Raw genomic sequence first — 22256 nt, forward strand, 5'->3', positions numbered from 1 at the left:
TCGTTCCAAGGACAGTTGTATGAGTCAAACTATAATTAGAAACTATATTATGATTAACTAAGTAAATGAAACTAAAGGTACAAGATAATTTGGTTTTGCCCTTTTACGATGGGCTAATCAAGACAAGTTCTAGTTTACAAGTAAAAGAAATATTTTTGGTATTTTTGGTTTTAAACAATTGTAAATAAAGCAAGTAAGATAGTTTGATTTAGATCAAAGAGACGAAATGTTCATCTAGATCTTTTACCCTTGGTATTGGATGTATGTTTTTGTTATTAAGACCCGATTGAATGATTATGTATGTAAGTTACCTATTAGATTCACCAAGAGTTCTCTTTAGTAAACACGCAAACACAATTACAAGATCAAGGGTTCCCTTTTCACTATAGTTCTTGTATTTGTAATCGGATAACTTAGCTAGTTCTAAGGCTTGAAAATTGACTTCTATGTTCATAGTTATCAACAATTGTATAAACGTTCATTGCATACAATTCATCCCTATATCGTTTAATCGTTTGGATCTAATTTACCCCCTTGGTCCGGTTTAGTAAACAATCAATCTAAGACAAGTTGATTGTAAATCAATATGATAAATCAACAAGAGTTCTCTTTATTAACAACATATCAATTAACTAGATACAAATGATTTTAACATCAATAAGCATGTTCTTGATTCAAGCTTAAAACTATCACACATAATACATACAATCAATAAATTTACATCCAATACCTTGGTTATTAATCTAGACGAACATTATGGAATTAGCCAACAATCATTTTAATTGAACAAACAATCAAATTAACAAAGTACATAATTTTAACCAATGTGATAAACAGAGAATTAAAATTTAAAATATAAGTACTAAATATAATTGTTGAATAATAACCAACAGATAATTAATTCCTTACAAACAATTATATTGGTCCACCTTGTCGTCTCTTCTGCTTCTTTTCTTCTCTTTGTGTGCGTCGAACAGCAAAACCCAAAAAGGTTCGGCTCCCTTCTCTCTAATTGTGAAAATGAGATTCACTTATATCAGCAAAAGTTAAACATGTTGGCCTCACCTTTTTCATTATTTTTTTGTAACTAGCTTTAATTATTTTCCATCTTGTATTATAATACTTGACAACAACCTGCTCCATTTTGATTTGTTTATTCTATATGTCCTTTATGTTGACTAGCTTTGGAATCTATATCTATCTATATCTATACTATCTTATAAAAGGCTATTTTGATGACATCATTAAACAACATTTTTCCTTCTTTAAAAAAAATCAAAAGAAAAAAGAAATTTTTTGAGATGGGGATAGTGATGTCATCAAGAAAAAAATGATATATTTTTAATTTATAATTATAATTAAGAAAAATTTAAAAACAAATAAATAAAAAAAAAATTTGTTTTTAAAATTTTAATATACTGTGTGGTTTTAATTACTGTCAAATATGCACACAGCTCAAAAATCATGCCTCTCTTTTAATTGGCTCTTTTTATACATTACTGATTTGGAACTAGAATCCACGCTTGCACCACCGCCCAAATTTAAACAACCCTAACTCACCCTAACTCTATGTGTTTATTGAATCTTCTTCATCTTACGTAACTAGGTTTTCCATACCATTCTTCTTCTCTATACCAGTTGCTGAAGAAAAATAGGAAACACTCGCGAAAAAGGTACTCCGTATCTTCTTTTATTTTCATTCTTTATTTTTTTTTTACAATTCGCTCACTAGGGTTGTTGGGTTTTGTTATATCTGTAACTTCATCTTCGTTCCTATTAGCTATTTATGTTTATACGGTGGTATTGTTATGCTCATATGGTGAATGGTTAGATTACAATATGTATTTTATTGAATCAATATATTAATCCTTAATTCTTTTCTATTTTACGCATTCCATTTTTAGGAATCATCATCAACCTTCTTCAGTTTTGTTTACAACTTAAAAAGAGGGAGTGAAACCAGTTTGTATTTGGTAGGCTATGAGCAATTAATTTTAGTTGTTAATGTTCATTGTGATAAGAAAGAAAAATGAAAGAACGGTTGTTTTCATATTTTGCAGGTGTTAATTAAGTTTGGGGTTTGCATTTGATATTTTTAAGTTTTTGTTTTCGATCGATTTGTGTTAATTTGATGTTTTAATTAGTTAAGCTTTTGACCTTCTGCAGAATTTTTTTCTCCGATGAAGATAAACCGTTCGATGAAATGCCGAAGAGAAAAAACTAATAAAGGCACACCTGGTGTTCGATGAAATGACGAAGTGAATTTGGTTAAAGGTAAAATTTGTAATATAATAGTGTCAAAATGCAATGCTAATATGTAATGTAGTTTTGTCAAATATGCAACTTACACCAACAAGTAGAAACTTAAAGTGCATTATGGAGTCTAGAAAGTGAGATAGGAAATGGACCAACATTGAGTAGAAAGTGAGATAGGAAATGAACAACATTGAGTAATGGAATCTATCACTGCCTTTTTGAAAAATCTCGCTAAAGTCAACATTGAGTAAGGTCACCTTCTGCATAATTTTTTGTAAGGTGATTTTTGGTCAGTTGGTGTTGACAAAATGACAAGTACATAATTTTGAATGAATGGTTATGCTAAAGGTTGGGTTCTTATCTAGCCGTGTTCTTAATTTTTTGATAGCGGCATAATAAAAGATTGTTTAACTAAATCTGGTTGTTGGCTCAGCTCTATAGTCTAACATAACGATTATCATGAGTTTCAAGCAATCTATTTGTAAAGTGGGATTTTGGTTCATGTTTGTATAATTATTAGACTGTAAATACGGGTAGTGGTTTGCATGCAAAAAAAGTAGTTTGAATAGTTGAGTTAGTACGAGTATGTATGCTGTAAAAATTTAGTATCAATTAATTTTTTGCCTTCTTAGAGAAAAGTGTCCTACAATGGGGGTAATTTGGTTCAAGTATAAATCGTTCACCTATACTGAAATGTTTGAGTTGATTTTGTGAATTAATCTTGCAAAAGTCTTTCTAATAAAACCCATATAAGAGGATTTAACAAAGGATTTTTTTTAATACATTCGTGAGAAAAAAGACTTGGTGGTAATTTGAGAAAAAAACTTAGTTATAATATATGTATCAATAGTTTTCTTATGTATCAATAGTTTTCTTTGCTGAGGTTTTGACAGCTATTTTGTAGGTTTGAGGTAGTGGTTCATTTTCTCAGTTCAAGGAAGTTGTTGAAAGTGTGAAGGTATTACTATATTCGTACCTATAATTAACAACTGTTCAGAGATAAAATATAACAAAATTTTATGCTATATGTAAAGAGTGCATTTGAGATTCATATTCTAATTTCAGTGTTCGTTTGTGACACGCTTAAAATATACAAAATTGGACGACATGTGCTTTGTTTAAACTAACCCGACCCATTTTGACATGTACCAGGCATGTCAAACAGATAGATAAATGGGTATTAGAGTTAATGACAACTGTGTGCTGGAAGTTTGATCTATACTTTATATATCCATATTGTTTTGCTACGTATTCTATTTTTAAGAGAGGCTTTTGAAGTGCTTGAATTGTTAGAGGTTATATTAGTACATGCAGGGAATTAATTATATCAGATTCTGCTTAGTTAAAAGATGCAAGGGGTACAACAGAAGATGGTATGAGTATGAATTTGGTTAGTATGTATATAGTACATAATTGGTTCCTAAATAGTACAGATGGTAGATAATGGGTCAATTTGGTTGTATATATCTTATGTGATGTGGTATTGTTTTTCAAAATTTGTGATGCACCGAGTTATTTCATTTATAGGGTGTGTTTGGATGAAACTAGCTGGAGCTGGAGCTTATAGCTGAAGCTGGTGCTTATGGGCTAGAGCTGGAGCTGGTGCTTATGGGCTAGGGCTAGAGCTGGAGCTGGAGCTTATGGTAGCTGGAGCTGGAGCTTATGGTAGCTAGAGCTTATTATTTTTTATAAGTGTTTGGTAAACTAGCTGGAGCTTATTTTTCAGTTCATAAGCTCTACTTTTTTTCACAAGCTACTAGAAGTAGCTTATTTTTTTAGAGCTTATGATTTTCATAAGCTCTACTTTTTATGTCTACCAAACAAAGCTTATTACTTGGAGCTTATTAAAATCATAAGCTCAAGCTCCCATAAGCTCTCATAAGCTCTTGCGCCAAACACACCCATAATGGGTCAATAAAGTGACGTATTTTTATTTTTAATACTGTACATTTTAACAAACCCCGTGATTCCACGGGTCATTTAACTAGTTAAATACAAGAAATGGGAGCATTGGCCTAACTTATTAGCATATTTAAATATCAGTGGCTGAAGTGCAAATGCCAATATCTTTGTTCGGTTGCTGGCTTGCTAGTGATCTTGTCTGATTTTTAAGCTTCGTTAATGTGTACCTTATGCTCAGTTGACTTGTACTCTCTTGCGTTTTGACATTTTCTTGATTAAATCTTCATTTTCGCACTCCGTCTTCACTCTTATTTATTTTATACAAATTACAATTCAAAATTACAAAATTACAATTAAAAACTTATTGTTTCGAGTTGATATTGCGACTAAAAATATGTTCATTTTGAGCAATATCAACAATGGTCTGAGCCGCATCAACGACTAGTTTTTTTGTCTCTCTCTATAAATAGCAAGACTTGGAGAGCTTTGAAGATTTGACCCTCTTGCATGCTTCGACTCTAATTCATCAAAGAATCACAAGATCTTAATTCTTACATGTTTGTGATTAACAAGAGAAGTTCTATGATCTCATAGATTGTAGAAACGTTGTAAACTTACTATCAAATTTCTATCTTTATGAGTTTACTTAGTGTTGTATTATCCTTTGAATTGTCTTAGGATTTTCATCACTAAAAGGGTGAGTCGTGTACTTTGTAACTAGAAGCATAAGCTAGCTTAGTTATCATATTCCTTAAAGGGAACTAGGAAGTTGATTTATTCCATTGGGGATTGATACTTGTCCAAGGTGAAGACAAGTTGATCTAAGCTAGAGGTAATCTTTCGAATGGATAGAAAGATTATGTTTGTTGTCTACAAGGAGTACAAGATTTGTAAAACGGATCTCCACCGAGTTTAGAGAAAGGCTTAGTGAAGCAAACTCCCGATTAGTGAATCAGAGAGTGGATTAAGGTGGATTAGTTAACATCCACCCGAACTATTATAGATCCGTGTGTTTATGTTCTTTACTTTACATTCCGCATTACTTCAAGACACTACACACATTGAGTTTGAATTGATTAAGTTGATCGAGGTTGATTAAATCTTAATGATCATCGAAAAAATTTTAAAAATGTATTAAGTAACTATTCACCCCCTTTGGTTACTTACAATCTTGTTACTATTAAACGTGTCTGGGAGTTGTGATGATCAGTGAATCTACATGACGTCATGAAAGCTTTGAGTTAGATAAATACGGAGTAAATAACAAATAAAATGATTATAATAATAAGGGAAATGCTGATATGTGTTCTAGTAATAAGAAAAAAGCTAACTAGTGTTGGAAGGCAAGTGATTCATAGCGATAGCAAAAATCATTATTTGTGTTTCAAGGTCCTTACATTTGTACCCAGGAGAATTTGCGATTTTTAGCTTGAAAGGTACTTTTTACCAATAACTCAAAGTACTAACGAGATATGTGTTTGAGGAACTCATTTAGCCATCTTTAAACTCTGGTTAGTACAGAGAACGATTCTTCTCGAGGATCTTGGCCTGCAATTTGTTTGTTTAATTGTTCCTGTTATTAAATGGTTTATATGTGATCACTTATCAGGCAGTAGATGGGAAGGGAAGCAGGAGGTATTGTTGCAAATCAATATTCATGACAACTATATCTATTGTAATAGTTCCAATATTCATGTCTATCAGAAGCACAGAGTATTATAATTTATTTATTTTTTCTAATAAATAAAATCAAATATATAAACTCAAGAAACAACCCATTGTCCTTGAAAAAGCTCCATAACAGTCTTCCCCATGATCCACTCCAAGTCTGAAGACGATAGAGGTACTTGATTCGCAATAAGACTCACCGCTTCTTTTGCGTTTTTGTAACCACACTCTTCGACAACATACGGAAAATCGCTGCATCAATATATAGTTTAGCATATAATTCATAACAATACTTATTCCGATGAAGCATAATCGGTTACCTTCCCCACATTACACGATTGGCCCCAAAGGTGGAAACGACTTGAGATAGAAGTGAAGATAAATCTTCATATGGAAATGGCTTTCTTGAAACTCGAAAGAGAGCGCTAAACTTTACATAAACCTGTCAAAATTGAAATTTTATACTCGTAAGTCATACTAATTTGAAGGAACACATGAATTCGTGATACCCCAACTACAAACCAAACACCAGCGTATAATTTGTATAAAGCTGTTTCATAAGTACCTGTGGGAATCTTGATAAACCCAAGAGCTCTGAAAAGGTTTTCAGTTCTTCATCATTTCTACATGATAGCACAGATATAAGAAGCAAACTCAAGCCAGGGACCTTTACAGAAATTCCTGAATGTTAAGGGGTGAAAGTTGAAACTTAAAAAAAGGAGCTCACATAGGAGGTTTGCAGAAAGCTAAATGATCAAGTAGTACTACTGTTTTGGGATATTCACTGCATAACGTCTCGATTTCTGAGATGTGCAAATTAAGACCCTTAAAGCACATAAACCCGACTGGTACTCCAAGCTCTCCTGCTTTCGCAAACAATGCTTTCCCAATTTCGTTTGTCATCTGCAACGATAGTTTTTTATGTTAGATACTTGTTCAGATTTCATAATAAAAAGGGTAGAGCGTATGAGCATACACCTATTTTTGACCAAATTTTTATTATATGCATCAAGTTTTAAAAGTTTCTATTGTAAACATTAAACTTCATGTATCTTGACCATGTAATAACTTGCAAACAGACGTACAAAAACACCAGTCGGTATCCCGGTGAATAAGTAATTGGATACAAACAAATAAATAACGGGAAGTTTGAAACATATCACATAAATTTGGTTAAATCTCAGTGCACTTTCAGAAACGTAACTTACGTAACCCTATCAAAAAGTAGAGCAAGAAATGGTTTAACTGTCTACCTGCTGACCAGATGGCCATAGGTATGGATTAAAGCGAACCGCATGATAACCATCCTATATATATAAAAAGGAAAACTTAGTGTAAATGTAAGTTTCATTAGTAAATATACTTGATACATATATTAGTAAACTATAAAAAAAGACCTCTAGAATTAGACGTTCGAGCTCCTTGATTCCACTGCCATCTTCTGCTGGATTTGCAAGACAGCAACCAACAAATTTCGATGGATACTTCTTCAACACACTGTCAACAATACAACTGAATTCACACAAACACCTACATTCTTATAATCTAAATATAATAATGACGATAATAAAAGTTTTTGGACCTTGTTACATATGAATGATCGAACTTGTGATTAATCGGCTGCACAATTAGTGCACCATCTACAGCTGCTTCTCCCATACACTATGTAACACAATAGCAAATACAAAACAATTGTATATGAAATAGAAAGTACACATAATAATGATTAATGATTATACTAATCCATTTCACATAATCTGATACTCTCATACTCCTTGATTAAATTGACAACTATTTTAAATCGACAATTATTAGTAAAAGTTAAGTTAGAACTCTTACTCTTCATATATAATCGGATCACAATATTATCATAGATACAAGTTAGTGCACAAAAAGGTATTCTACACTTTATATTTAAGGGTTTACTAATATTGCACAAAGGAAATGACATTAAACTTAATTTCCCTGAATTAAAATAAATTGTAAGCTGAATACATGGATTAAGTGTAATATTAAAATTAATTAATTCGGAACTTACATCGAGTAAAAAATCAAAATTACCACGCAACGATGGTTCCTGACCAGGAAAGTAAGGGTATTTATTCATAGCCTGCAAATAAATTAATAACAGTATTTAAATTAGAATAAATAAATGCATTTATTTTCAAAAAAAGCTAACAAGGAATAATCAAATAGAACGAAATATAACCTCTTGTGGAGATGCCCAAACGTGTAAATGTGAATCGATGATTTTTGTGGTGGTTGCCATGTCAGCAGCAGCAGCGTTTGAAGCTTTACAAAACACAGATTTTGAATTAATGAGTAAATTGCGAGAAGTGGAAATTAATGGCGTAATTGAGAGTGAATTTATTAATCTCACTGTCGCCATTATTTATTATTCCGTAATATCTTCGTTTCAAGCTCAAGTTTCAGCAAACTGAGAATTTTTAACTGTAATTATAAGATGACAATAATATATGTTATATAAAATAAGAACAACAAAAAGGTTTCGTGGTGTAGTTGGTTATCACGTCAGTCTAACACACTGAAGGTCTCCGGTTCGAACCCGGGCGAAGCCATTAGTTTTTTTTCTTCTCTATAAATCGATAGAGATGATCACTATCACTATCACTATAAAAAGTAAAACAGGCCCATAATTGCTGATTGTGGTTTTTTTTTTTTCTTCATATTTTGGGTGACTTTCTACGCTTTGAGACAACAAAGCCCAAATATTCATTTACAATATACTATTGTATCTCTATATATTTTTCAAAAAAACGAAAACATTATAACCGTGTGAGACTTCATCAAATATTTGAAGCCCCAAGCCCCCAACACACTTACAAATCGTGAGAAAACAACCAAGCTCAACTAACATAATAAAAACATAAAAGAGCTCAAACATTGAAACAAAAAAACAAGTTAAAATAAAGGGAGCCCATGTCAACATAAAACATACAACAAATACAACAATAACAATACCTAATTCCACTAAGGTGGGAGTATGGGGGAGGTTAGATGTAGACAGTCCTTTCCTCTACCCTAAAGTAAAAGGGAAGTCATTCCTCCACCCACGGAGACCTATCGGTCCCCAGGTAGAGGAAGTCGTCCCTCCCTATTCTGTAGAGCAGAGAGGCTGCTTCCTAGGGACCTCCGACCAGAAAGAACCATGAATTCCGATATGTGAAGTAGAAATATACAAGTAAAGTTGATAAAATAGAAACTTTATCATGAATAATGTATACTCCAATACGATATGTATAAGTAAATAAAACATGTAACAATATAATGTAATATAACATATAAGTAAAATATGTGAGTGTCAAATATGCAAGTATAACAAGTCATGTAAGTACAATAAGTATACGTAAACATGTTGGTAAGAAGCATGTAGGTATAATATGCAGTATAAAAAGATGGTATACCATGTAAGCATAGACAAATAAATATACAATGTTAGCATAAAAACATGAGATATGTAAGTACGTATAATTTAATTGCTATATAATGTAATACAAACATGTAAGCATATAGTGCAATAAAGCATGTGAATATGCTACAATAAGTATAGATATATTTTATATCCATAAAACATGTACAGCCAATACGTAAAGTCCCACGAAAAAAAAAAGACATAATAATAAACATATATGGAGTGCACACAAGCAAGTAGGCAGGAAAAATAATATAAATATATAAAATAAATAAACAATATGTAGAACCTAGTTATCTATTCTAATTCTACTCCTCCACAAATTCCTATCAGAAGTCATGTCCTCGGTCAATAAGAGCTCCTTCATGTCAAGCTTCAATCTATCCTCCAACCTACGTCTGGGTCTACCCCTTCTCCTTACGCCCCCAACAACGAGGGTCTCGACTCTCCTAACCGGGGCTAAATGTGGGCGCCTCATAACATGCCCGAACCATCTAAGTCGTCCTTCCCTCAACTTGTTGGTTATGTTTTCAACTTCCAAGTTCTCCCTAAAAACTCCATTTGGTATCATATCTAGCATGGTCTTACCACACGTCCACCTAAGCATCCTCATTTCTGCCACCTCCATCCTCCTCTCTTGGGCTTTCGTCATTGGCCAACACTCTGAGCCGTACAACATGGCCGGTCTGATTGCCACCTTGAAAAATTTTCCTTTCAATTTAAGGGGTACCTTCTTGTCGCACAACACCCCTTTCGTTGCCCTCCACTTCAACCATCCTACTCGTATACGATGCGTCACGTCCTCTTCTATCCTTCCCGATTTGTGAAGCATCGAGCCTAAATATCTAAAGGACTCTTGTGAAGGTAAAATTTGATCCCCAATTCTGACATCCACTAAATCCTCTTGTTCTTCTTCGCTCGTCTTGAAATCGCATCTAAGGTACTCCGATTTAAGTCTACTAATCCGTAGGCCATTTGATTCTAGGCAGTCATCCATTGCTCTAGCCTTCTGTTAAGCTCATCCTGGGAGTCCGAAACTAAAACAATATCGTCGGCGAATATTAGGCACCATGGGATGTTATCTTGTATCCTCTTAGTTAGTTCGTCTAGGATCAAAGCGAAAAGATATGGGCTAAGGGCCGATCCCTGATGTAAATCTACCTCTACAGGGGAAAAACTCTGTGTTTCCTATTGTCGTGCGTACGCGAGTCTTCGCCCCATCGTACATATCTCCAATAGTTCTTATATATCTACTTGGGACACCCTTAGCATTAAGAGTCTTCCAAATCAGCTCGCGCGGGACACATTCATAAGCCTTTTCCAAGTCTAAGAACGCCATGTGTAGGTTCTTTTGTTTTTCCCTATACTTCTCCATAAGGCTTCTAACGATGTGAATCGCCTCCATCGACGAGCGTCCTGGCATGAAACCGAATTGGTTTTCTGAAACCTTTATCTCGTGTCGGAGCCTCGTCTCAATCACTCTCTCCCAAAGCTTCATAGTATGACTAAGTAACTTTATGCCTCTGTAATTACTACATATTTGTGCATCTTCCTTGTTCTTGTAGATGGGAATGACCTCACTGAGTCTCCATTCCATAGGCATCTTTGCGCTTCTAAACGTCGTGTTGAAAAGTTTTGTCAACCATCTAACCCCATCGCCTCCCAGGCACCTCCACGCCTCAATCGGAATTTGGTCTGGTCCTACTGCTTTGTTTCTCCCCATCATTCGTAGGGCTGATCTAACTTTCTCTTGGTTAATCCTCATGCAGAAACAGTTGTTTTGATATTTACGAACCTTGTGGAGTTCCCCGTTCCGCTCTGTTCTTTCCCTACCAAAAAGGGATGCAAAATACTCTTCCCATCTTTTCATAATAAGGTCTTCTCTCACTATATTTTGGCCTGCTTCATCCTTGATATATTTGACGTTAACTAAGTCCCTGCCTCTTCGCTCCCTAGCTTTAGCTATTCTATATATGTCATTGGCTCCCTCTATAGAGTCTAGTTTCCTATATAAATCTTCATAAGCTTTGTCTTTTGCAATTGCTACGGCCTTCTTTGCTTCTCTTTTAGCTTCTTTATATCTTTCTTTTACCCTAGTTCTCTCTGCAGGTGTCCCTTTGTAACGACCCTGAATTTTCCGACTTATATTATTGATATTTATTATTAATACTTGCGTTGCACTAAATGTATTCTTATACATTTTACTTGTTACCGTAATTGACATTTCAATGTCCCGACAAGTTACTTGTTACCGTAATTGACATTTTACTTGTAACGACCGTAATTGACATTTTACTTGTTACCGTAATTGACATTTTCACGAATAATATTTTGAATATTATTTACGTTCATAATTAATTATTATTAATTATTTCTAATTAACTAATGTAAGTAGTTAATTACTTGGGCTTATTACTAATTTGTTGCTTACTTATACTTGGGCTTATATTATTGGACTTGGACTATCAAGGCCCACCCTACACCACTTAATGGACTAGTTAGTGAGTCCATCATATTACTAGTGATTTATTAAGGTTAAACATAGATTAATTAAGTGTTGGAGACAAGAATGTCTCAAGCATGCATGCACCTCTTTCCCATGCATTTAACCTTATACTCTTTCTAGCATACAACACTCTCCCACACATGAAAGATCAAGTTGACCACCCCCCTTTGGGAGCCCAAAAACCGCCGGCCTATGGTGGGGAGGGAGTTCAATTTTTTTTTTTTTGTGTTACTTATTTGCTAGTATTACTTCATTTTACACACACCATACTTACACCACTTCTTTCTCTCAACTTTTCTCTCTAAATTATAAGTGAAAAACTTTATTTTTCTTTCTTCTTTCTCCTTTAAAAACCGCCAAGTTCATCATCAATTTACTTGTTGTTGTTTGTTGTTAAAGATCAAACTTTATAGTTTGCATCTTCATGTAATCTTGCTTCTTCCATCCTTTGTTTGATGAGAAGTCAAGAACAAGGATCTAAGCTTGTTAGCTTATGGTTCTACACTTGAAATATTATAAAGATCTAAAGTTCATAAGCTTAGGATCTTATTTGTGTTCATGTTTTGTAAACTTAAGGTTTATTTTCTTAAGATCCAAGTTTTGGCTTGAATCTTCTTAAGTATGAAACAAACATGAACTTGTTACTTGTAGCTTCAATTTATTTCTTCCTTTTGTATGTACTTAAATTCGTGACTTTATTATTTTGATCAAGTGTTACTAGTTAAACTTGATCTCATTTTTCTTGAAACTAAAGTTTAAACTTTGTAAGTTCAAGAACATGGAAGTTTAACTTTCTAGTTATAACTTTAAACACTTATGTTGGATCTAAGTTTCTATAACTTATGGTCTTCTAATTTTGTCTAAAACAAAAGCTTATAAGCTTATATATACATTCTACAAGATTAAAATCTAAGTTTCATAACTTATGGTTTTATTAAAGTAAAGATCCAAGTTCCATAACTTAGGGTTTAACTTAAGAACACTAGATCTAGACTTTTTAGTCTAGGATCTTCAAGATCTAACTAAGATCTAAGTTCTACAACTTAAGATCTTGTTTATTTAGTTTACATTCAAGTTTATAGTTTAATATTACTATTAGAACTCATGTATGTGTCGGATCTAAGATCTTGATATAACTTTGGTTCATCAACCTTCTTACAACCCTTAAATGAGTTGTGCTACATATCTTAGACATACACTAGTGTCATTATGGTCAAAACTTGGTAAAGATGATGCAAACACATCAACGAGTTGTACACTTGAAGCTACAAGCATCAAGGATGAGAACCGTGATGAGCATCAAGCACCAAGAATCCACAGGAGCACTTTACTTACTATTTTATGGGTCTGATAAAACTCCTTGGGCTACTGGAAAGCTGATTTACAGTTATTTTGGTTCGAGTAGATGATTTTCTGTTTAGGCCTCGTCTTAATCCGATTTACAGTTTAGGATTTATGGCGTTCCGAAAGTCACTATGCCCTTTTAACGTTGTGCTAAATTTCTGACCTACTCGCACTTAAACCGTCGCCACGGTCAAAGGAAGATGAGTTTTGTTCTGAAAATTGGTCAGTGGTTAAAGGACTCATATATGGAGCCATAGCCACTGGTCTCACCTCATTTCAGTTTGTATAGAGATCGTGGTAGCTGAACGAAGCCAGCCTTTGTTTTGATCTCTATTCTTGATTGAAAACTTACCTTACTTTTTACTTATGTTATTGATGATGATGATAATTAAGACCTAATTTACATACTTTTAAACCTTTGGGAACGATTTACTGACTTAGTAACTTTTGACTTAGGTTGAGGACCTTCCGGACCAACTACTTGCTTACTTACCTCGTACCGACCTTACTACTTTTCACTGTGAGTTATAGCATCCCTTTTTACTTTAACTATTTTAGGAACTGAGAATACATGCGCTTTTTACGTTTTACATACTAGGCACGAGTACTTAAACTTTATATATGTGTGGGTTATACAACGGCATAAACTTTCCCCTTAGCTCGGTAACGTTTAGTCATTGGTCTTTGAACCGGTGAAAGCGAATCTTAGATATGGATCCATAGGGTTTGACATCCCCACTCGGGCTAGTTGCGCTAACATTTAACGGGTGTTTAATACTTCGTAAACTTACGCACTCGCCAAGTGTAATTTTAGGGGGTGATATTACGTTAAGTTAGTTACCAAGTGCCCACGGTTGAGCATATACTTTTCATACTATTTTGAAATACTGAAATATCGTGGCCTACCTTACATTACTGTTACATTTAAATTATAGCTCACCAATATTTGTGTTGATGTTTTTAAGCATGTTTTCTCAGGTGCTTAGAGGTTTGATGCTTCTGCTGTAGTAGTCTTGCTGTGTAAACTCCCGCTACTTTTGTTAGAGATGTCTCTGCATGAAATGTTTACCTTGCATTCACAACTATGTTACTTTTGAAACAATGAATTTGTAATGACCATTGGGTCTCGTACTTATGCTAATTGCTTCTATTAGTAGAAGCCTACTATCGTTTGTAAAACCTTTGATGTTGATTATGACGTCACCCTTTCTTATGAATGCAAACTTATTTTAAAACAGCATATAGTGTTTGACCTTGTAATGATCCTGTTGTTGATGATCCGTACACGTTATTTTTGTACGGGGCATCACATTTGGTATCAGAGCATTGGTTGTAGGGAATTAGGTTGCATTAGTGAGTCTAGACCAGACCGAGTAGGATTCACTAATAGGACTAATCTACAACTTGCTAGTTTACTTGTTTCTGCGGAACTTGCTGCATGCTGCTGCTTACTTTTACTGCTATATGTCGTATACTGCTACTTGTTTTCACTACTGCATGCTACTATCTACGTTCGATTGCATGATACTTCTGTAGGGTTTGTTATTATTGCCATGCTATTTACTGCTATAGATGATCTAGACTGTCGTAGTTACTTTGCCTAATACGTGCTTGCTATATGACTTACTGTGTAACGACCCTAGTTTTTCCAACGTTATTTATTAATAATTATTATTATTAATACGCTTGATTAAAAGAATGTATGTTATTACATTTACATGTTGCTTTAATTGCCCGTACTTGAACTTTAAATGCCCGAAACGTCTTTGTGACACCCGGAACTTGCACGAATAATATTTTCAAGTATTATTTACATTCATGATTAATTTTATTAATCATTTTAATTAACTAAGGCTATTAGTTAGTTACTTGGGCTTTAATTGGTTTAACTTGTGATTTATTTGAACTTGGGCTTTGATTAGTAAATGGACTCTTGAACTTGGGCTTATAAGCCCACCCTACATTTATTAATGAACCTTTAGCCCACTCTTGCAACTTGTAAGTACCATTTAACATGCAACTAGTTGGTTTAGGAAGACTTGGAATCTAGTTGACACATAATCCCCATGAAATCAACTCTTATATCCACCTTTATGAACTTTACATGCTAATAACCATTAAACTTAACCTCTCCCCCTCTCTTTTCTGCTGAATGCCGAATCCATGAAGACCATTTAGTGGTGTTTTGATTTCATTTTTCCTTCATTACTCTCACTTGTATGCTCTCTCAAAAACACACACACTTTACTTGCAAATTCCCTCAAACTTTCTTCTCTTTTTCTCTCATACTTGTAAGTGTTTGAAACAACTTCTTTTCTTCTTTTCTTTGTTGGTAAAAACTGATTTCATAAGCATTCATCATCATCAATCTTTGTTTGTTGTTTGATTCTTGTTACATGTTGTTGTTACTTACTTACTAACTTTCAAGAATCTAACTTCCTAGTTTTGATTCTTCATAATATCTTGTATTTATCAAGAACATCCAAGAACATAATCTATCTAGTTATGTTCTACATATTTTGTTTCAAAAGATTTAAAGTTTATAATCTTTATAATTGTTACTTGTGTTCTTGTTTGTTGTATGTTACTAGAATACCACCTTCATGGTTGGTTTAGGCTTATCATTCATTTTCTTTATTTCTTATTGTTAGTTGCTTACTACACATTTGAACAAGGACATGAAACCAACAAGAGCTTACACTTTGGTGCAAGTATCATGGATCCAACACTTGGTTGTGATCTTTCTTAGTGTTCATGAACTTGTTCCTAAACTTACATGTAACCTTGGTCATGATTACTAGTTAATCTTGATCTTATATTTCTTGGATCTAACTTGTTAGTTCAAGAACAACACTTTAAACTCACTAACTTGTGTTGATTTGACTTAAGAACTATAGATCTAGACTTTGAGTCTTGAATCTTCAAGACCTAACTAAGAACTATGTTCTACAAGCTAAGATCTTGCTTACTTAAGTTCAATTCAAGTTTGTAACTTATTATTGTTTTAAAAGTTCATGTGTGTGTAGATCTAGGACTTGATGTAACTTTGGTTCATCAAATTCATGTCTTAGACTTGCACTAAGGTTATGATGGACAAATCTTGGTTAAGATGATGTATACACATCCATGAGTGGTGCACTTGAAGCTAGACGCATCAAGGATGAGAACCATGATGAGCATCCAACACCAAGATCACCGGAACCCTTGAAAACCCACTGCATTCTGTCCAAAAGTTTCTGACCTACTGCTTCTGGAACAGAACAGCAGACCTGGGCTGTTCTAACCTTGATTTTTAGATAGAACTTTTCGAGTAGATAACTTTTCATATAGGACTCGTCTTAATCCGAGTTACGGTTTAGGATTTATGGCCCTCCGATCGTTACCATGTCCTTTAACGTTGTGCAGAAATTTCTGACCTACTTGCACTTAGACCGTCGCCACGGTCAAACCAAGACGAGTTTGCTTCTGTAAATTTTACCACACTTAAGGGACTCATATACGGAGCCATGACCACCGGTCTCACCTTAATTCAGTAAGGGTAGAGGCTGTGGTGACTGACCGAAGTCAGCCTTTGTTTTAAACGACTTTCATAAACGAGTCTTACTTGTTACCTTTTGTTTAATGATGATTGATGATGACCCTTATGACCTTAATTACGTACTTGTAAACCTTTTGAGACGACTTATTGACTTAGTGCTATTTGACTTAGGTTGAGGACGTTTGGACCGTTACTTGCACACCACTTTCCGACTACTACCTTACCATTACTACTAATCATTGTGAGTTATAGCATTCCCTTTTTACTTTAACTTATTTTGGGAACTGAGAATACATGCGGATTTTATGTTTTACATACTAGGCACGAGTACTTAAACTTTATATATGTGTGGGTTATATAACGGCAGAAACATTCCCTTTAGCTCGGTAACGTTTAATCATTGGTTTTTGAACCGTGAACGCGAATCTTAGATATGGATCCATAGGGTTTGACATCCCCACTCGGGCTAGTAGCGCTAGTATTTAACGAGTGTTTAATACTTCGAGGTTATACGCACTTGCCAAGTGCACTTTAAGGGGGTACATTAAACGTTAAGTTAGTTACCGGGTGCCCACGGTTAAGCATATACTTTTACATACTTTTGAAACGCTCGTTGTAGCACTGAAATCTCGTGGCCTACTTACATTACTGTTATACTTAAACTATAGCTCACCAACCTTGTGTTGACCTTTTTAAGCATGTATTTTCTCAGGTGCTTGAAGTTGCTTCCGCTATCTTACTAGTCGTGCTGTAGAACCCGCTGCCTAGAGTTGTTATCGCATGACTACTTATCTTGCATTCAAACTTTTTACTTATGAACTTATGTTATGTAACGACCATTATGGTCACGTACACTTATTTAATGCTTCTACTTAGCGAAGCATACTTTTGATTTGTAAAACAATTGACGTATGTTATGACGTCACTTTTATTTATGAATGTAAACTCTGTTTTGAAAACACATATAGTACTTAACCTTGTAATGATCCTGTTGTTGATGGTCCGTACATGATGATTTAGTACGGGGCGTCACATTTGGTATCAGAGCATTGGTTGTAGGGAATTAGGATGCATTAGTGAGTCTAAGACCGACCCGAGTAGGATTCACTAATAGGGCTAATCTACAACTTGTTAGTTTACTTGTTTCCGCTGAACTTACTGCATGCTGCTGCTTACTGTTACTGCTATATGCCGTATGCTACTACGTGATTTCACTACTGCATGCTATTACTTGCTTTCGATTGCATGCTAGTTTCGTACGATTACTGATATTGCCATGCTACTTATTGTTATACATGATTTAAACTGTTGGCCTATTATTTGCTTGCTTTATGACATACTGACATGGAAAATTTATTTTTCCTTGTTCAGATGTCGGACGTTCCACCTACTGACATCCCGAGCGGCTCAGGCCCCGTTGTTCCACCCACTGCTGCACCTGTTGCTGCTGCTGCTGCTGCCGACATTCCGGCCCCGACACCCACTGGCGACCCCGGCGCCTCTAGTTCTGGAGCTAGCTCTAGTGTGCCTATCCCGGCGTCTTCTTCCAGACCCCTGAGGCAACTGGCTCGCATTGGTGGCATGGAGATCCCCGCGGAGTTCGGGGAAGGACCCTTCCGTAATCACTGGCGCACACCTTGCCGACGCACTGCCGACGGCCGCTTAGCCGTGATTACGCCAGGCCGACACCGACAGATGTTGGCCGCTTTCGGATATGTTGAGCCACCCGCGCCACCACCGCATTATTCAGACGACGGTTCTTCCACCGATGCTTCTTCAGACAACACCTCATCTGACGACTCCAGTGATGAGGAGGATCCCGCTGACCGACCGATTCAGGCACCTTCTACCCCGCCGAAGAAGCGGTATCGCTTCGCTGGCATAATTCCTGGTCGTACTGTCACTGACGCTTATGGTCGGCGTCGTAGGATCACTGCACGTAAACGGCTGGTGCCGTACCCCGCCGATCCACAGATATTACCGTCTCCACCCAGAGCCGGACCATCCACTTCAGCACCACCGGCTCTACCTGCACCGCCAGCACCACCTGCCCCGTCACCTTCCTCTAATGAGGAAATGAGGCGGGAGATTGAGATTCTCCAGACTCGAGTTACTGAGCTCGAGGAGCAGTTGGCTCATGTTTTGGACATCTTGTACCCACCATCGCCGTAGGACTTTGTACTAGATTCTGTATTGTAATCACTTTTGTAATTTCATATTTCACTTATGTAATGCACGAACTTATTGTAATGTATGAACTTATTATCATTAATGAATGGAATCTGTGTTGCTTACTTCTTGCGCAAGTGTTCTACTTACGTTATCATCTCATGGTTTTGTGGTACCTATATCTGCTTGCGTTATTTAATCAACATGTGTTGTGCTGTTTTCATGTTGGTTGTTATATAATGTACTATTATTATTTGCATAATGGATTTTGACTTGAGTCAAAATGTTTGTATAGAACATCATGGCCAACGGGAGATCTATCCCCACCGCGGCACAAATTGAGGAAATGATTAACGAGCGAGTCGCTGCTGCACTAGCTGAAAGACAACCCCAAGTTCCACCACCACCGCCTGTCAATCCACCTGTCGTCCGAGATGGGTGTACTTACAAGGAATTCCAAAACTGCAAGCCACACTACTTCAGTGGCACTGAGGGACCCGTCGGTCTCACCAGATGGTTCGAAAAGTTGGAATCGGTATTCAGGGTTAGCAATTGTTCTGAGGCTAACAAAACAAAATTTGCATCTTGCACACTTTCGGATGGCGCGCTCACATGGTGGAATACCATGGCCCAAGCGCAAGGAATTGATGAGGCGTATGCTACGCCTTGGGAAGAATTTAAATGTGCTATGATCGAGGAATACTGTCCGAGAACCGAGATTCAAAAGATGGAAATCGAATTTATGCAATTGAAAACTGTAGGGAACGACCTTAACAGCTACAACCGTAGGTTTTTGGAATTGGCTCTTATGTGTCCAACCATGGTCACCCCCGAATTTAAGCGTTTGGAGAAATACTTCTCGGGACTTCCTAAGTCCATCAAGGGTAATGTTACCTCATCCAAACCGCCAAGTGTTCCCGAAGCAATGCGCATGGCGCATACTCTCTTGAATCAAATCATCCTGGACGAGCCGGAGAAGGCTAAGTTTGAAACTGTTAGTGGTGAAAAGAGGAAATGGGACAACAACCACAACAACAACAGGGGTAGGAACTATGATCAAAACCCGGCAAAACGACATGAAGGGTTCAGGCAAAACAACAACATGCACAACAACAACACCAACCCCAACAACAATAACCGCACCAACCCGAACTACAAAGGAACCCTACCACAATGCAATAGGTGCTACAAGCACCACACTGGGTATTGCAATGTTATCTGTGAGAAGTGCCAACGATCTGGACATGTTGGCAAGGATTGCAAGGTTACCACTTTGAATGTGAAGCCAAACCACAACAACAATGGGCCTAAGAAGTGTTATGAATGTGGAAAGACGGGCCATTTCAGAAACGAGTGTCCTAACAAGCGTAAGGATGGCGGACCACCACGTGCTAGAGCCTTCAACGTTAATGCAAGGGACGCTCGCGACAACCCCGACTTGGTGACAGGTATATTCAAGATCAACAATCTTTTAGCTTCTGTCCTATTTGATACTGGTGCCGATAGGAGCTATGTGTGTAGACATTTTTGTGATAAGTTAGATTGGTCGTTAGTTCCTTTGAAGGAAAGTATGCTTGTCGAGGTCGCCAATGGAAAACTTGAAAAGGTCGACCATATTAGTCGTGGAGCTATTATCAACATAGCTGGTGCAGATTTCGAAATTGATTTAATACCTATCAAACTGGGAAGTTTTGACGTGATCGTCGGTATGGATTGGTTGAGCAAGATAAAGGCCGATGTTATCTGTGGAGATAAAGCACTTCGCATACCACAAGGAGATGGCGAACCACTGGTTATCTTTGGAGAGAGATGTACCTCGAAGTTGAACCTCATTAGTTGCGTGAAAGCGCAAAAGATTATGAAGAAGGGACGCTTTGCTGTCCTAGCACATGTGAAAGCGGTAGAAACTGAGGTGAAGAACGTGAACGATGTGCGTATTGTGAACGAGTTTTCCGATGTCTTTCCCGAAGAACTGCCTGGATTACCGCCACCGAGGGCAGTAGAGTTTCAGATTGATTTAGTGCCAGGAGCTGCACCTGTAGCTCGCGCACCTTATAGACTCGCACCTTCCGAGATGCAAGAATTACAGAGTCAACTACAAGAGCTATTAGATCGAGGGTTTATCCAACCAAGCTTCTCGCCTTGGGGCGCACCTGTGTTGTTTGTAAAGAAGAAGGATGGATCCTTCCGTATGTGTATCGACTACCGTGAACTCAACAAATTGACTATCAAGAATCGATATCCTCTTCCACGAATTGATGATCTTTTTGATCAACTACAAGGATCGAGCGTTTATTCAAAGATCGATTTGCGATCCGGATATCACCAGCTGAGGGTGAAGGAAAGTGACGTGATGAAAACTGCATTCAGGACCCGTTATGGTCATTATGAGTTCCTCGTGATGCCATTCGGTTTGACAAATGCACCTGCCGTGTTCATGGATCTCATGAATCGTGTATGCAAGCCTTACTTGGATAAGTTTGTTATCGTCTTCATAGATGATATCCTCATCTACTCTAAGAGCGAAGAAGAACATGAGCAACACCTTCGGCTAGTGCTTGAACTCTTAAGACAAGAGCAACTTTATGCCAAATTCTCCAAGTGCGAATTTTGGTTGAAGGAAGTACAGTTTTTGGGTCATGTTGTGAGCGACCAGGGTATCAAAGTTGATCCCGCCAAGATTGAAGCCATCAGCAAGTGGGAGACCCCCACTACTCCAACGCATATTCGCCAATTTCTAGGTCTCGCCGGTTATTATCGAAGGTTTATCGAAGGATTTTCTCTGATTGCGCGTCCTTTGACCGCACTGACTCACAAGGGCAAGAAGTTCATTTGGGAACCCACACACGAATCAGCATTCCAAATTTTGAAGAAGAAGTTAACCTCCGCACCTATCCTATCACTTCCTGAAGGCAGTGACGACTTTGTTGTTTATTGCGATGCATCGAAGAGTGGTTTTGGTTGTGTACTGATGCAACGATCAAAGGTTATTGCCTATGCCTCCCGCCAATTGAAGATTCACGAGCGGAACTACACTACACATGATCTTGAACTTGGAGCCGTTGTCTTTGCACTCAAATTGTGGAGACATTATTTGTATGGAACTAAGAGCACTATCTTCACCGATCACAAGAGTCTCCAGCACATCTTCGATCAGAAGCAATTGAATATGAGACAGCGTCGATGGATCGAGACGCTCAACGACTACGATTGTGAACTCCGTTATCACCCTGGCAAGGCCAATGTTGTAGCTGACGCTTTAAGCCGAAAGGAGAGGACGGCACCTCTCCGTGTTAGGGCTCTGAACATCACCATCCATTCGAACCTCAACAACCAGATCAGAGTAGCCCAAGTTGAGGCTCTCAAGGAGGAGAACATATCTCACGAGCATTTGAACATACTTGTCTCTCGATTCGAGGATAGAGAGTCTGGACTCCGAT

General features: G+C 36.8%; 2 protein-coding genes, 1 long non-coding RNA gene and 1 other non-coding gene across 4 annotated transcripts; 2 read left to right on the top strand and 2 right to left on the bottom strand.

Moving 5' to 3' along the window:
- Positions 1–1516: 1516 nt before the first annotated feature.
- LOC139844682 (uncharacterized) lies at positions 1517–3815 on the top strand. The gene is made up of 3 exons (XR_011758063.1): positions 1517–1673; positions 2167–2274; positions 3161–3815. It is a non-coding gene; the product is annotated as an uncharacterized lncRNA (long non-coding RNA).
- Positions 3816–5818: 2003 nt separating this feature from the next.
- On the bottom strand, positions 5819–8220 carry LOC139844548 (uncharacterized). Its single transcript, XM_071834770.1, has 9 exons — positions 8036–8220; positions 7865–7936; positions 7409–7488; positions 7224–7323; positions 7080–7133; positions 6554–6729; positions 6392–6449; positions 6147–6268; positions 5819–6078 (listed from the first exon to the last, which is right to left on the bottom strand). Exons 1-9 carry the CDS (start codon positions 8213–8215, stop codon positions 5922–5924), a joined length of 999 nt encoding a protein of 332 aa, XP_071690871.1. The 5' UTR covers positions 8216–8220; the 3' UTR covers positions 5819–5921.
- Positions 8221–8331: 111 nt separating this feature from the next.
- Positions 8332–8405, top strand: TRNAV-AAC (transfer RNA valine (anticodon AAC)). The gene has a single exon. It is a non-coding gene; the product is annotated as a tRNA-Val (tRNA).
- A 1835-nt stretch (positions 8406–10240) lies between these two features.
- LOC139842324 (uncharacterized) lies at positions 10241–11483 on the bottom strand. The gene is made up of 3 exons (XM_071832474.1): positions 11472–11483; positions 10781–11387; positions 10241–10422 (listed from the first exon to the last, which is right to left on the bottom strand). Exons 1-3 carry the CDS (start codon positions 11481–11483, stop codon positions 10241–10243), a joined length of 801 nt encoding a protein of 266 aa, XP_071688575.1.
- Between the last annotated feature and the right edge of the window lie 10773 nt (positions 11484–22256).

Source organism: Rutidosis leptorrhynchoides, chromosome 4, assembly GCF_046630445.1.
Source record: "Rutidosis leptorrhynchoides isolate AG116_Rl617_1_P2 chromosome 4, CSIRO_AGI_Rlap_v1, whole genome shotgun sequence".
NCBI classification, from domain to species: Eukaryota; Viridiplantae; Streptophyta; class Magnoliopsida; order Asterales; family Asteraceae; genus Rutidosis; species Rutidosis leptorrhynchoides.